At 53.5% G+C, this 16727-nt stretch overlaps 1 protein-coding gene across 8 annotated transcripts; it reads right to left on the reverse strand.

The window, feature by feature from the left end:
* Positions 1–1772: 1772 nt before the first annotated feature.
* LOC146420994 (potassium voltage-gated channel subfamily A member 2) lies at positions 1773–12581 on the reverse strand. 8 transcript variants are annotated; one of them, XM_085047818.1, is made up of 4 exons: positions 12444–12581; positions 11313–11557; positions 10140–10527; positions 1773–9367 (listed from the first exon to the last, which is right to left on the reverse strand). In XM_085047818.1, exon 4 carries the CDS (start codon positions 9290–9292, stop codon positions 7793–7795), a length of 1500 nt encoding a protein of 499 aa, XP_084903944.1. In that variant the 5' UTR covers positions 9293–9367; positions 10140–10527; positions 11313–11557; positions 12444–12581; the 3' UTR covers positions 1773–7792. The 8 variants fall into 8 exon arrangements, with proteins under 8 accessions (XP_084903944.1, XP_084903942.1, XP_084903943.1 ...); XM_085047816.1 differs by having other exon boundaries at positions 1773–9495; XM_085047817.1 differs by having other exon boundaries at positions 1773–9498.
* Between the last annotated feature and the right edge of the window lie 4146 nt (positions 12582–16727).

Below are 16727 nucleotides of genomic sequence, written 5' to 3' on the forward strand. Positions count from 1 at the left end.
TCAGCCGCTCGCCACAGTCGGGATCACCAGCATGGAGACACCAATCCGGGGGGGACAGGACTGTCTGGGACTGGCGAGCTCTCCACCATGGATGGGTGACTCTCCCAGCCTCTCTGAACGGCGTAAAAGCCCAAGCAGCTCGGCTGGAGGAGGATGCACACCCCTGATGGCATCTCCCGCATCCTCGGAGCGCAGCTGGGCTGGTGCTGCACGCTGACAGCCTGGCAATTTAAAATAATTACCATGTCTGCCTCACAGCCTCCACTGCCATCGTCCTGAGAGCCCGTGCAGAGCAGCCTGAGCTGCAAACTCCTTGCACCACTTGGTGTTTGGATATTTATGAGCCTGCAAGCCAACAGGACGATGATAAGGGAAGGGTTTGGCATCTGCTGGAGGCTGATGTGGGCTTGGAAATGGGGCTGAGGAGCACAGAGTGGCCCAGTTTGGTCACTGCTTCCCCTCAGCTCCACAGCAAATGCTGTGACACTTCCCTCAGGGTGCACTGCTCATAAACACTTCTGTTAGTTTTTGTGCCTTTAATGGTTTTCTGTGTGGAAATGTTCATCATTGTCTCTCTGAACTCCTCCTCTGCCCCCAACAAGACCCATCCATGGGTTTACCACCTATTGATGCGTTTTCACTGTTGTAATATTGAGTTAATATTTGTAGTTTTCTCAGTCCAGCTTAGAAAACTGTGCTTCAGACAGGGAAACTGAGGCACAGAAAGGGACATGACATCCCCTGAGTCACACGGTGACACTTGAACCCAAGACTTGACTCTGAGCCCACACCAGGGGCTCCTCCCTGACGAGCAGGAGGAAATTTGGGGTGCCTGAGGAGGAGGTTTGGCACTAACCCTTGGGTTACCAGGTGGTGCCACCTCCCAGGACCAACCCATCCACGGGAGAAAGTCTTTTTGTTTTCCTTCTGATTCACCTCCATCCTCCGAGCACAGAGTGGGTTCTCCATGTGGGAAGGGAAGCCCAGAGCAGCCCCATTGCCTGTGAAAGCCACCAAGCAACCAGGCAAACCCCAAACCACAGGAACTGAGTGCCCCCAACACCCTCCCTGCCCTTTGCTGCCCCGAAACTCTCATGGGAGAGGAGAGGAAACAGCGAGAAAATACTGTCCTGGTTGTTCCCTGGGGATGGACAAAGCAACCATTCCTCTGCAAGCACAGCTGAAGCCACCCCAGGGATCCCCATTCCCTGCCAGAGGTCCTGCCAGGAGACATCTGCAGGGATACAAGGTTTGCAGCCCCACAGATGATGTGCTACCAGCTCCACCCCTGTCTATTTGCCTCTCCCTCTTCAAGGGGGGATCACGAGCTTTGAAAAACATCCACTGGGTGCCTGCAAGTTTTCCAAGAGCAGGTTGATCCCCCAGTGCCACCCGTTCCCTGTCACCTGTGTGGATGTGGTTGATATCCAATCTAGAGGAGTGGGGAACATGGGTTTGACCCAGGTTTCAGCTCCTTCCCCTCCTCTGGCTTTGCTGCTGGAGATTTTTTGGAGCAAATCCCACAGGAATGCTGAACACACCGTGGAATGTGTCCAACATCCATCACTGAAGCCATCAGCTCCTGCTCCCAGGGGCTTTTGGGACTCTGCCCCTGCAGAATGGCTGATGGTGGAGCACAGACTGATTTCCCCTGGTTCAGGCTGTTCCTTTCTCTCCTCACAGAGGGTTTAGTTGCGGAGAAAAACCCATCAAAACCATAATTACTTGTCTTTTTCCTCTCCCACCCTCCACAGAACCGATATCAAAATAACTCCTCAATAATATACATATTTATTTCCTCTTAATTAGTGCCGATATTTACAAAAAATTGTGATACTCTGTGAAGAATAAATTATATATACACTGATGATAAACCAGACAGCAAATGCTCATTTGGAGATGTATGTACACAGCTCTGTATACCTATATACAACAGGCAGCCTTATTGACTGGGGGGCCCCAAATCCCCTTCCCACCACCCCTGGCGGTCAATAAAGCAGGAATTTTCTATAAACACTGTGCAATTCGGATCCAGCTGGTGTCTAAAGTTGTGTCTAGCAAACGCATGGTTAAATGACTTGAAATTCCCACGAGTCCTCCTTTAACAGTTTATAGGCCTCTCTCCATTCCTGGTCCCATTTCTCCCGTAACCATGGAAACAAAAGGTTCAGCTCCAGCATCCTTAGGATGAGTCCTTCTTGGATTTCCTCTTCCTATTGATTTGCTCAAATTAGGCACCACATGCAGGGTTGATCCAATACCCATTTTTTTCCCCTTGTGCTTCGGGGATGACATTGGAGGACAAGAGCACGGTCTCAAGCAGTGAGGGAGCGAGTGCAAATGGATAATTACATCTTATAGGCAGCAGAAAAAAAATTAAAAATCATAATAATAATCGAAAAACCAAACCCCAGGAGACCAACCCCAAGCTCAGGACAGCCAGGCAGGGTTTGGGAGGGGATGTGGTGAGTCCATGTGGGTGGACATGATGTCCAGCAGCTCCTACAAGACAAACCATCCCCTCTCTGGAGGAAAAACATGGATAAGGGATTTATCTCTCATCATGCACAACTGGGCTGGGAGATCCTGGCCCCGGCTGTAAATCAGTGCTGTGCTCCCAGGGCTGCTTCAGCATCATTCTCCCCATGGGGGTTGGAGCACCCGTTTCTGAGCAGGGGGTGAATTTTGGCAGCCAAACACAGAAACATCATGGGGGCACCGAGGTCAGGGGTGCTGACAGGGCTGGGGGAGGGCAGAGCAGTGGTTAGTGCTTGGGGGGACCCTTGTCCCCCCTCAGGGCTCCTGGCTGGGGCAGCAGTTGGTCCCCAACAGGAGGGACCAAGGGATGTGACACATGGAGAAGGTCAGATGCTGCCAGGGGTGTGAGGAGGGAGCCACAGCCTTAATCTGAGAGCAAACCAAAATGGTTTGGGGCTGACTGCTTCATTCCTCAGCCCCCTTCACTCTGGCAGCACAGTGACAACTCATGGATAACCACCTTGGAGAGCTCCCATGGATAATCCCCCCCATGGATGCAGACCTTGGGATATAAGATCTCATGGTAAAGATCTTGAGATAAGGTTTCAAGGCCAGGCTGGACAGGGCTTGGAGCAGCCTGGCCTAGTGGAAGGTGTTCCTGCCATGGCAGGGGTGGAACAGGATGAGCTTTAAGGTCCCTCCAACCCAAACCTCTCCAGGATTCTGTGATAAACCTACCCTGGCTCCAGGATAGGCGCTGCCATGCTGGGACTGAAAGTCGCCATAGTTTATGAGACTTCAAATCCAACCATCACAAACCATAACCCCAAACCCCACCTGGTGCAGAAACATCACCCTGAAGGGTTTTTTGCATCACCAAACCCCTTCAACCTCTGCTTGGCTTTCCCTGCAGAGTCACAGGGATGGCTGTGGCTGCCCCAAGCTGGGATTTGGGGCTGGCAGCAGAGACACTGCAAAGGTGCTGTTTGCAGAGGGGCTCAAGGAGCTGAATGCCAGCAGTCCCTGGGATGCTCCTGCTCCCCAGGCGAGATCCAGATCTCCTTCCCTTGGACCATCCCCAAGAGTATTGCCAGCTCTGGAAAAGCTACAAGCCTTTGGCAGCAGTTTCAAGGGCTGACCCAGGAATTATCTGATAACAAAGCAAGGTCCTTCCTGAAATACCTCCTCCTCCTCTGTCTTTTTCTCTCCTTCTGTGTATTTATGCACAAATATGCCCATATTTATACACCCACGTGCCACACTCTCATAACGCCAATCCAGAGATCCTTTTCTCCTTATAGCTCAGTATTCAAATCTGTAGGACTTTGACACAGTCACTGCAGAGATTAATTTTCCCAATAAAACACAGAACTCCGGAGAGATCATTTTTTCCTAATCACTTGGTGGCATCCAGCTGGTACATGAGCCTCACCCCATTGCCCTCAGCAGATATTCTGGAAGATTTGAAAAGGCTGATGGGCTGCCTGCAGGCTTGGGCACGAGGTTGGGTGTTAGAAGACAGCCCGCTCTGTAATCACAGCTTTCCATCTCTCCAAAACCGTGGCACAGCGGCTGAAACTAAAATAGAGGCGCTGCCTCCTCCGGGTGCCAAGGCAGGAGCAACTCCACAGACCAGAGAGCTCCAGCCTTCCATTCCAGCCCTGGGGAGAGGGAAATGGCTCCTCAAGGGCAGGGAAGGAACCAGAGCACCGAAGAGGCCTGATGGAATCTAGCATTGTGGGACCTTCCCCTTCCCCAGTCCCTAATTTAGCATCCCCAGTCTGAGCCACTTTGCAGCTCGTTTTTGCACCTTTCAGAGTCAGGAGGAGATTGGGATGCTCAGCATCTCCACAGAAACAGGCCCAGAGTCTCTCAAACCAAATTCCTTAAGAAAAAAAAAAGGAAAAAAATATCACAGTCTCCTCCTGAAAAACTGGTTCAAGATCACATCAGTGAGTCAGAAGCAAAGCTAGAAATAGCACTAGAGCTCCGACCTGCAGGCACAAATCCCATTAAAAGCTATAGGGGAACCATTTCTCTGGGCGAGGCTGAAGTCTGGACCCTTCTGCTCCGTGTGGGCTGATGGATCCCTCCCAGTCCAAATTGCTCCCAGGCATGGATTCCTCCCAGCCATGGTTCCCTCCGAGGCACAGACCTTGCTGACCCTTCCCAAACACCAATCTGAGTGTTCTCCCTGCTCCCCAAACAAGGGCAGCCCAGAGCTGCTCTCCCACCAGGGCTGGTTTTCCCAGGAACAGCTGCCAGGGTCAGTGCCAGAGGTGTTGGATGTGTCCTGAGGAAGGGCCTGGCAGTGCTGGCCCTGCCATGGGGACAGTCATCACCTCACAGCAGTGACCACAGGAGTGTGGCCTCCTGCTCCTTGTCCCCATTCACCCCTGCCATGTGACTGTGGAGCTCCTCAAGGCAGCCAGAATCCTCCAGCTCAGAGAGAGAGTTTGGATGTTTGCATCCAGCTCATGGATCTGCTCTCCCCTCCTGCCCGGCCTTGGGAATCCCACAGGAGCACTGTGCCCCAAACCCCACATCCCCAAAGGGAAACCTCACCTTCCTCCTCACCAAACCACAACAACACCCAACACACACCCAACGCTTTAGCCAAACCACCCCAAGCCCACGGGTGTTAGAAACCAGACACTTCCGAAATCTCACCGAGGAAATCATCCTCCAAAACACCTGCAGCAAGAACACCAGCGAAACACCTCAGCCCTGAGCAGGAGTTGGGTGCTGAGGGCACCCAGAGGAAGGCAAGCAGCACCCCAGCTCACCAGGCAGCTCCCCCGTGCCAGCTCCTGTCCCCAAGGAGCCACCCCGAGCCAGATCCATGGAAGTTGGCTGACTGCTCTGGGAATTGTGCCCATGACAGCGACTCTGGCCAGCCCTGTGCCATCCAACAGGATGAGCTTCACAAGTGGAGATTTATTGCTTTTGGTTGTGGTGGCTTTTGTGTGCATGGAGGGGCTCTGGGAGCTCCCAGTCCCCAGCTGCTGCAGCAGAGTGGGAGTAGAGGGCTCCCAAATTAATGAGATCCAATTAAAGACAGGCTGGGGATCCGAGCAGCCCTGAACCCCAGCACAGCAGTGCTGCTCATCCTCTGCCCCACCAGAAGACTGTCACACACAAACCATGGACATTTGGAATTAATTATAGCCTCAATCAGTCAATCAATCAATCAAATAAATCTGAGGATTGATTGCAGCTGGCTGAGTGGAGCCTAGATGGATCAGGCCCTGGAGCAGCATTTGGAGCCATTGCTGTAGATACTTTAGCACCTGTTTATTGCCAGGAGCAGGGTTTCCTCTCTGAGAAAGGAAGGGTCAGGCTGACCCCTCCCCAAGCTCCTTGTGCCCACCCATGAACGGTTCAGGGCTGATCATGCCCCAGTTCAGCCCAAATTCACCCCAAATGAACCCACAGCCCAGGGAGGCTTTGCTCCACCATGACCTTGGCAGAGATGTTCATCCCTCTCCCCTGGCCTGGCAGAGGAACAGGGCAGCTGTCCCTGAGGATCCTCAGAAATGGGGAAAACACCAGGAAATCCACATGGGCATGGGGGAAGCAGGTGAGATTCCCCATGGATCAACAGCTCCCACCATCCCCAAACAATGGGGATGAAGAAGAAGCAGAGAGAACCTCAGGCTCTCTGCACTTCAACCTGCCACTCTTAAAAACCCTGGAAGAAGGCAAAGCAAAGGCTCAGAAGCCCCAGCTCAGATCCAGCCCACCTCAGCACGTGCCCCCTCCATCAAAAAGGATTAAACCCCCAGCCCTGAGGCTCTGCATGGCTGAAAAGGAGCTTTCAAGCCCAAAACGCACCTTGCCCTGATGATCCCAGGGCTCCAGGGCCAGGTCACCCTGCTCCAGCCCATGTCCCACCACCCCAGCACCCCTGAGCCGGGGAGTCCTCGATGCCCCAGGCGCTGTGTTTGCTGAGGATTCGGCCCTGTAGTCGCTCTCTAAATATCTATACACACACACACTCGGGAGTTCTACGGGAACGGCTGGAAACTGCTGAACAAACAAGTCAGGAGAGCCGGAACCTGCTCCTCCACCTGCTCCTCGTGCCCTCGCTGATCCGCCGTGGTTTCTGCTCCTGACAGCAGGATTAATGACTAATTACTCGCCCCATAATGAGCGCAGGTGTTTAACTTCCAGCTCACCTTCCCTGGCTTGCATTCCTCGGCTCTTGTGTCTGGATGCTCGGACACTCAGGCTTTGCCTCGTTATCTCTCAGGCTCTGCCTCGTTATCTATCCAACTGTTGTCAGCACACGCCTTCCCCATCCGGTTTTTAACTAGAATGGAGGTTTTTTTAACTCCCATGAATCTCCTTCGAGCCACCGGAGAATCTATAAACACTATAAACATGAATACTGTATAGTCTACTAAGAAAATATATATTTGTGTGTGTATTAAATATTCAGATTCATGCAACAAATATCCATGCAGCTGTACTGTATTACTGGTTAAATTTCACTGCAGTATAAATATATTATAGGCCACAGCATAGTTGCTCCAGTTTTATATATAGATATAAAAAAAGATGCTTTTTCCAACTCATTTTCAATGTGTCAGTGGAGGTGTCTTTGGTGATCCTGGAAATATCGATGATGGAAGTGTCATCTAAATAAATAAATAAATTCCAAGCTCTTGATTTATTTACTCGTCCCTCCCGATGCCTCGCTTAGGAAATTTAAGACTTAATAAATAATGTGCCGTCACACTAATTATCCCTCCCCTGGGCCTCACACTGGCACACTGCAGTGGCTGAAACTATTGCAGCATGCAGCATTTTCAGTTATGAAACACGAGCCGGGCGACGCTCGCGCTCGGCTTTCCCGGGGCAGCAACCCGAGCCCTCCAGCAATCCAACCCCACGCCTGCAGAAACCCTTCAGGAAGTTCTGCCTGACCTTTCCCAGCTGTTCCCCCTGCCAGGAAGCTGGCTGTCACCCGGGACAGGGACTGGGATCCGCGGCACCCCGGGGTGGCCCCGAGCTGCCCCTCGCATCCCCATCCCGATTTTCTGAGCGCCCATCCCCTCAGTACCTTTGGAAACCCACAAGCCTGGGATGGGAGAAGGGCAACGAAATGGTTTGGGTTTGTTGGGGTTTTTTTTCGCACGGACGCTTATTCAGTGTGGAAATCAAAGGTTAAAAGTCACTTACACAGCTATTGCTTCCCATGCAGAACCAAATATACACCGTAGAAAATACTGTATTAACTACAATGCAGAGCAGCACTCAATATCTGCAATTGTTCCACTTCAGCTTTAAATACGGGACTAGATTTTAGCGACTAGACATCGGTTAGCATTTTGGTGATATTCACATAGTTTGTGTTAGCTAGGGTGCAATTGGCTGTCTTCAAGTTCTCCTCCCTAAAATCCTCATTGCTATTGTTTACACCTTCCTGAATCTCCATATAATCAGACTTACTAATAGTAGAGGCACTTCTGCTTTTCTTTAGGTCAGGGGAAGAGGGGATCTTTGGGCAGCTGGTTACTTGCAAATATTGAGCCTGCTCCTCTCCCTCGGTCTCCCGGTGGTAGAAGTAATTGAAGTTAGACACTATGACGGGCACTGGTAAGGCAATCGTTAATACGCCAGCGATGGCACACAAGGAACCCACTATTTTCCCCCCGATGGTCGTGGGGACCATGTCTCCGTAGCCAACAGTCGTCATGGAAACCACAGCCCACCAGAAGGCATCGGGGATGCTCGGGAACTGGGACTCGCTCTCGTCGGCCTCGGCGAAGTAGACGGCGCTGGAGAAGAGGATGACGCCGATGAAGAGGAAGAATATCAAGAGGCCCAGCTCCCGCATGCTGGCCTTGAGAGTTTGTCCCAGGATCTGCAGCCCCTTGGAGTGCCGGGAGAGCTTGAAGATCCTGAAGACCCGCACCAAGCGGATGACTCGGAGGATGGCCAAGGACATGGCTTGCTGGCCCTGCTGGCCATCCTCTGGCTTCTCGGCCAGCTCTGTCCCCAAGGTGATGAAATAGGGGATGATGGCTACGATGTCTATAATGTTCATGATGTTGGTAAAAAAACCAGCCTTGCTGGGGCAGGCGAAAAACCTCACCAAGAACTCGAAGGAGAACCAGATGATGCAAAGTGTCTCCACGATGAAGAAGGGGTCTGTGAAAGAGGTGGACTGCTGGTAGCCCATGCTGCTGTTGGAGTAGGTGGGATGGCTCAGCCCGCTGCCGTGCATGTCTTCGTTCTCATCCCGAAAAATGGGCAACGTTTCCAGGCAAAAGCTGACGATGGAGATTAAAATCACCATGACGGAGACAATAGCTATAATCCTGGCAGGGCCTGAGCTCTCGGGGTACTCAAAGAGCAACCACACTTGTCTCTGAAACTCGTTCTCAGGCAGCGGCCTCTCCTCTTCTTTGATGTAGCCTTCATCCTCCCGAAACATCTCCATGGCTTCTTCCCCCAGCTCGTAGAAGCGGATTTCTTCGGAGAAGATGTCCAAGGGCACGTTAACCGGCCGCCTCAACCTCCCCCCGGACTGGTAATAGTACAAAATCGCGTCGAAGCTGGGTCTGTTCCGGTCGAAGAAATACTCGTTCCGGAGAGGGTCGAAATACCTCATCCTCTTTTTAGGATCCCCTAGTAAGGTCTCTGGGAACTGGGCGAGCGTCTTGAGCTGTGTCTCGAAGCGCAGCCCCGAGATGTTAATGACAACCCTCTCGCAGCACTCATGGTCGGTCTCGGGGTTGTACGTGTCCTGCGGGTGACCGGGAAGAGCTGCAGCTTCATCTGCAGGATCTCCAGTGGCAACTGTCATTATTGGGCTTTAAAAGAAATCCTTATGCTAAACTCTTCCCGGTGGTGGGATCGGGTTCAGGGCAGGGCTACTATCCTGCAGAAGGACAGGTACGTAGGTTTGGAAGAGTCTCATGAAAAGGCGAAGGGATGAGGTAAAAAAAAAGAGGAAAAAAAACCAACCAAACGAAACAAAATAAAAAAGAAGAAGAAAGGAAATCGCCCCTGCTGAGAAAGAGAGAGATGGAATAAAGTTGGGGGGAGGAGAGCAGATCCCTTCTCTAGCACGTCTATCCCCTTCCTGGAGGGGTTAATTTGCCTTCCTCGGGACAGAGTTCAACAACTCCCATCTAAACCCGTTAGGTGGAACAGAGAAAACACCTGAGGAACCGTCACCTGTTCAAAACCAGCGCGGAAAAAACTGGCATTGGCAAACCAGGGCTTATTTTTTGGCTAAAAATAAAAATTCCAGTTAAAAAAAATTAAGAGGGGGAAGGGAAGAAAAAGAAAGGAAGAAAAATAACCCCATCCAGCCCTGAAGTGGCGACAGGACCCTGCAGGGTGCCGGGCTCAGCTCATTTCCAGGCATGCAGCTAAGGGTTAATTAACATTTAACCGTGCGATCTCAGGCAATCTACCCTCCAGGAAAGCTCCAACTCCGCTTTTAAGTTTAACACCTTCCCAATCCTCTCTCCCTGGTGTCATGCTGCCCTCCCTGCCTGCAGCCAAGCTCTGCGGCTGCCGGAATGTGGAGCCGGAGATTCCAGCTGCCCCGCGGACCACCGCAGTCCCCCTCCTCGACCGCTGGTGTCCCGGCTCCTGTCATCCTCTGCAAACCACCATGGCACACAGAAAACAAATCACATTACCTGGAGAAGCCAAATCTTAGTGTCTCTTAGTAACACCGATTATCTGACCCTGGGGAAATCCTAGAGAGAAATACAGGCTTCCAAGATCCCCATAATTTCCTCTCTCTTCAAAGTTAAAAATAATGGTGAGTCATCGTAGAAAAAGGAGAAGGGACATAAGAGGGGTTAGATTCCCAGATGGTGGAAGTCAGGTCTTGTAATGGTTTGGACTGGAGAGAGAGAGAAAGAGAGACAGAGAGACAGAGAGACAGAGTCTTCCCGGGAGCTGTTGCAGATCTGCACTTCAGGGCAGATGAGCGTCTGTCTGATGCCTTCGGTACGACGGTGAAAAGCTGCTAAGCTCAGCAAAACCCGATGTCCCCAGTGTCCTCGGGAGGTGTGGCATCGCCTGGAAAAAACACCGAGAAGGTAGCAAGCTGTGGCGGCTGGCGAGGAGCATCCGCAGAGCCGCGGCTCCTCCGGGCAGCCCCTTCTCCCGGCCGCTAGCCGTGCCCGCCGCCCGCCCAACCTGCACTGCAACGCGAGCGAGAGCAGGGCGAGAGCGCCAGCGCCGAGGCGGAAAAAACCAGAGCCCCGTGTCCCTGCGCTCTGCTCAGCCCAGCGGGGCCGCCTGCCCGCCGAGCCCGTGCCAGGCGGAGGAGCGGGGGGGGAACGACGCAGCCCCCCCGGCGGCCGGGGCTCCGCAAAGCCACCGAGCCGGTGTCACCCACCGGGCACGGCACCCGCAGCCATCGCGCCGCGCCGATCCGGGACGCTCCGGCTTCATGCACCGAGCCGAACCCCCCGTGAGCCGGTCCCTGGCTGTCCCCCCGCCGAGGCCACCAGCCCCCCGCCGATGGCTCCCAGGAGCCGCGAGCACTGCGGGCCGCGGGAGCCACGCGACCTGCAGCCACCCTGCCCATCCTCCCGAGAGCCAACCCCCCGGCCGACCCACCCCCGTGGGAATTGGAGTCCGCTGGGTGAAATTTCTCGTGGGGATGTCGAGGCTCATGTCCCCGGTGGGCGCAGAGTCCTCAGCATCCCCGAGCGCTGCTCGGATCATCCTGCATTGCCTCGCACCACGGAGATGCTCAGCCCAGAGAGGGCCAACCAACCTCTCATTTTTGCTGCTTTTTCTCTTTTTTTTTTTTTTTTTTTTTTAACCCTCCCAAATGAAATAAAAACCCCTCTAACCTCCCTTCTTCAGCTCCAACTCGACTTGTCTACTTTGAGCCAGGATTACAGAACCGGGCAGGGGAGGCAGGTGGAAAATAACCCCGCGGTCCCAATCTCCTCGGCAAAGATTTCAGCCGTCTCCAGGCCATTTATGCCTGTTGGTTCCTCTCTTCATCCCCCGAGGTGCAGATATTGCCGCAGATCCCTCTTTTCTTGGAAATTTCCCTTTTCCGTGCAACCCTCCTCTCCCTTCTCCTTATGCACTAGAAAAAATAGTACAACCCTGACGAGGCTTGCAGCATTCACCCGCTTCGCTTAACCCTTTTCTGCCAGGCCCAGAGCAGAGGAGGTCGCATTTGTCCCAGTTTTTCTCCTTTCCCTGCATTTTCTCCCCACCACTCGCTCCCCAGCGACTCGCCGAGGAGTTCAGCTGCATTTGACCTTCCCTGGCTCCTCCGAGCATCACGCCAGAGCACCACAAACACCATCTTTCTGCCGCTGCAGGAAAGATCTGGCAGCCACAAACCCCCCATCTCACCAAAAATCAACCAACCTTCAATGTTTTATTTATTTTTTTCCGTAAACACGCCGTTTTCCTCCTGCCCATAAACTCTCTCCTCCCCTTTCTCCCTTCCCAAAACACCCCAGCTTTGTTTAACAGCACAGAAATGTACTTTGTTTTTTATTTAACATGTTGATTTTTATTTGGCATGGGCTCTGGGCTCCTTCCTCCGACTCCAAATCCAAGCGCTGCTGCTCGGCGCTCAGCACAGAGGGTTACGGCATCATCTCAGTTGACATCACCCATCCCAGCACCCAGTTTCTCCTACTTTCTCCCCATCGCCCCTTTCCCCGGCAAACAACACCCACCCCGCCTCGAGCATCTTCAGGGTTAACTCATGCAAATTTGGGGGTTGAAGGGGGAGATGGAGGAGGTGAAGATTCGCCCGGAGCCCCTCAGCGCTCTCCCCGCCCGCACCGAGCACTGCAGGCGGGAGTCACACGGTTTGGGGTCGTGTTTGCGACTGAAGCGCGACTCCCTCGCTTTGCACCGCGCCTGGCCAGGCTGTGCTCGAGCAGGGGAGCAGCGGGAAGAGGGGGAAGGATGCGGGGATGGGGTGGGGGGGAGAGAAAAAGGCACCAACTTACACTTGGCTCTGCAGTCAGGCATGCGGAGAATGCACAAGCAGCTGCTCTGCTCCCGCCGCTGCCGGCACCTCTCTCCTACAGCCCCCCAAATTCCTACCCCGGAGTCAACCTCCCAAGGCAGCTCGGCTTCTTCATGAATATTCATAAGATTAATATGAGCGTCTTCCCCCCCCACCACCCCACCTCCCCCCGCACCCCTCCTCCCAAGCAGGAGACCTAGATTTCAACCACTGGGAAATAATCATATCCCTGGATACATGATGCTGCTCTGCCATGCGGCTCCCATCCATCCCATATTCTTGGAGATAGCCTGGATCTGCTGGGGGAAATCTGGGGGATGGAGAGCCACCAGCTCCCTGCAGCTCTGGGGAAGGGGATGGGGCAGGGTTGGACTTTGCCTTTGGCTAGGGTGAGGGTGTGAAAAGCAACAATTTTGTATCGCTTTGCATTTATTGAGGTCCCTACATGAGGAGGCTTCTCCCACCCCAAAAGAAGGAGATGGCCAAGATCCTATGAACATATAAAATCTATGGATCAACCTGCCTTCAGGCACGAGGTTTGGACCACTCTGCCATCCCCCCTGGGCCCCACAAGGAGCACCAAGGAAGCAACAAGTCCCACGAGGCTCCTGGCACCCTAAACACAAAGTGCTGGAGGAGGCAATGGGAAATATTTCTGTTCCCATATATAGCAGTCAAATTTGTATGGAGTTACCAGTGCCAATAGTGATCCCTCCAGGGACAGCCTGAGGTGGGATGGAGGGCCTGGACCACCCTGGACACCTGAGAAAACCAGTGCTCAATGTAGTGCCACCATTCGGGGGAATGTGGGGACATGGTAGGGATAAATTACATTATTTCAGCTCCCCGAGGTGCCCAGAGCAGTGGGTGGCACTGCCAGAGAGTGAGTGCAGCACTGCACAGTGTGATCTCTCACTGCTCCTCATGACACCCCTCTTCACCTTGAAACAAAAACTGTATTTTCCCAAGCCCCAGCCAGATCCCAATATTGAAAATTAAAGTTTAACCGTATAGGAAAACTGGGAATCCTTCATGACCACCCCTTGCACTATGGGTTTCCTTCCTGCACACATCCAGCTGGGCAGGAGGCTACTCTGGGGGAGGGTTTTTAATGCCATCCTCACCATTTTAGCCTTGTCTGGAGGCAAATCTGCCGTGGCAGTGGGGGTTGAATCCAGAAAATAATTCACCCGAGGCTGATCCTTATGCAATATGTAGAAACTGAGGCTGGGCAGGGAGCAATTCAAGTGCAGCTGAATTCCCAACGTGCTCCTCCTGCTGCCGCCTTGCGAAGGCTCTGCAAAACCAGGGGGATTCGCCAGCCAAACAGCACCAGCTCCCTACAAAGAGCCCAACTCCCATCTCCAGCAAATCAGGGGAATTTCTCTGAATTGAGTGACGCTCTCTCCCGATTTACTACCCTAATTGTGAGCTATTATTATCGTCTGTGTGTCTGCGCTCGCCTCCCTCAGCCGCGCTGACAGCTCCAGACGGATCCCAGCCTCTCGGAGAACCAGACGAGCTCAGCTCTGCACCCACTTGGCTGTTTCACAAGGATTTAACAAGACGACGCCTTTGCTCGATATTATTATTAAATAATAATTCCCTCTTGAATTATTTCTCCTGTCTCAATGGGTTTTGTAGACACCCAAACCGGAATTCTTACCCCATCTGCGTGCTGGGAAAAGCTCTTGGTTGGGGGAATGTTCCAGGAACCAGGTGATCCTGTGCCCAGGGTGATCCCTTCTTATTGCCAGGGAAGCTCCCAAGGGCTGTTCAGACCCTCTGTTGGTGGGTTTCCAGACAGCCATACGAGTAACAAAAACTGTGCTTTTCCCCCTGTGTCCTGCTGGCAGTGGGTCTGGGAGATGCTCTGTGAAGCAGTGCTGTGGGGGATGGATGGATGGATGGATGGATGGATGGATGGATGGATGGATGGATGCCACAGGACAGGGTTGTCCCCAGGCCTGACCTCATCCAGAACAGCTGAATTTCATTGGAAAGCCCAACCCACAGCCAGCCCCACTGCTCAGGACACCCAGGGTGGACAGCAAGGCAGGGAAGGGGTGGGAGAAGCTTTCCAAGGAGGACAGAGTCCACCATGTCCTGCACAGCCTCAGACAGTGGCAGCTCTGTGTGTCCCTCCTGGTGACACCATCCCACCTCCTGCAGAACCACAGGGACACAGAGAGCACAAACCAACAGCCATTCTGGGAAGAAGATCCAAGCTGGCCCAAGGACTGCCCAGCAGAGGGGTTGGGCAGGGCAGAGCACTGAGCCCCACCTCCATCTGAGTTTTCCAGCAGAAAGGGATGACATAACTGGGCCTTGTGTCATTTTAGGAGCTGTGAAAGCTGTGAGCGACTTCCCGGGACTGTGATTCACCCTGCAGGGAAAGCATCCGACCTCCCACCCGCTGCTGACGTCAGAGGATGGAGCTCCTGGACCCTCAGCACCTCCTCGTGTGGGGTGGCAAGAGGAGGGGATGCCAGGAGGTGTCTGAAAAGGAGCAGAGCCTGGCAACATGGTGACACAGAGCAGGCTTTGCTTGTCCACGGCAGGTGCTGCTGGTGAATCCCAAAATGTTGTGGCGAGATAGGTCAGAGAGACTTCCCTGAGCCAGGGAGATGGGAGAAGGATCTTTGCCTGCAGGGATGTGGGAAAGGAGGGGCAGAGCAAAAGGAGAAGCTGGGCGAACCTCCTGGATCCCAGGGGGATCTTCTAGATCCTGAGAGGAACTCTAAACCTTGGTTTCTGAAGAGATCTCTTGGTTTCTGAGTGATCCTCCTGGATCCTCTGTGGTTCTCCTGATCCCTGGGAAGGCAAAACTGCTGAAAGAAAAACAGCAAAAATCACCTCTGTGCAAAGTTCACATTAAACACCTTCTCCCTCTGTAATTCCCCAAGGTGTTTTTCATACTAAAATACCCAATTATTTTGAAAAGCAGCTCCTTTGGGTTGAAGTCTGAATTCTCGTTTGGTCAGGATGGCTGAGTGGCCACTTTGCCTCCAAAGATGCTCCACTAGCCTGGAGAGGAGCTGGGCCCTGCTCACTGAAATAAAATCTTGTAGCTCAACCAAAACAGGGAAATAGAGCCAAAAGCTGAAACCTTCTGGTTGTTGAGACTAGGGAAGATAAGGCAAAGAGGAGATGGGAGAAACCTGCAGGGGAGATGACTCTGCTGGAAATGGCCAGAACCTCGGCTGGAGATGCTCACTGCCCACAGACAGATTCCCTGTGCCTGGGGGGAGCTGTGGGTGACCTCGGGGTCCCTCTGCACTGCCCTGGTGGGACACAAGTCCTTCCAGGACTGGCTCCCCGTGCAGGCGATGGCCAGGCTGGAAACTTCTCCCTCGTGGCACAGATGGGATGAGCAGCCCTGCAGACACTGTTTTTAGAGCCCGTGGGGCTCAGCCTGGTGCTGCTGGGTGGAGGCCAAGAGCTGCTGCAGGTCAGGTCTGAGCTGCAGAGTGGGGTGAGATGTTCCCATCACCCAGACTGCCAGCCCTCCCCAGCAGCTGCAGGACTGCAAACAAGCCGGGAGGAAAAGTGGTTTGAGAGGATGATTTCCCTCTTCTCTTCCTCCCACGCAGAGCTGCTGCAGGGAGGAGAAGCTGAGAGCTCAGGCTGGGAGTGCTTTCCCCACAGCCTGGCCATGGTGGCACTGAGGGCATGGTGGCACAAGATGGCCCTGAGTGGGATGGCCACAGAGCTGGCCCAAATCCTGGGCTGGTCCAGGACATGCCAGCCCCGTGGCTGTGCCACTTGGGGATCTGTGCCAATCATGGAATCCCAGAATGGTTTGGGCTGGGAGGGAGTTAAAATTCATCCAGCGCCACCCCCTGTCACAGGCAGGGACACATTCCACTATCCCAGGTTGCTCCAAGCCCTGTCCAGCCTGGCCTTGGACACTTCCAGGGATCCAGGGGCAGCCACAGCTTCTCTGGACACCCTGTGCCAGGGCCTGCCCACCCTCACAGGGAGGAATTCCTTCCCTGTATCAAATCTAAATCGACCCCTTTTAGTTAAAATCCTGGGTCATGCCAAACCTAGGCTGTGCCAGATTGTGAGCTGTGCCAAACCATGAGCTGTGCCAAACCATGAGCTGTGCCAAACCACGAGCTGTGCCAAACTGGGAGCCACACCCAGCCAAACTGTGGATGGTGCCAGTTTGGGAGCTGTGCCAAATTCCAGACCAGGCCAGCCCAGTCCACCTGACCCCCAAATCTCTCCAGAAGCCCCCAGCTGCCCTCACCCTGCAGCC

Source organism: Lichenostomus cassidix, unplaced genomic scaffold (assembly GCF_008360975.1).
Source record: "Lichenostomus cassidix isolate B80296 unplaced genomic scaffold, HeHo_3.0 HiC_scaffold_561, whole genome shotgun sequence".
NCBI classification, from domain to species: domain Eukaryota; kingdom Metazoa; phylum Chordata; class Aves; order Passeriformes; family Meliphagidae; genus Lichenostomus; species Lichenostomus cassidix.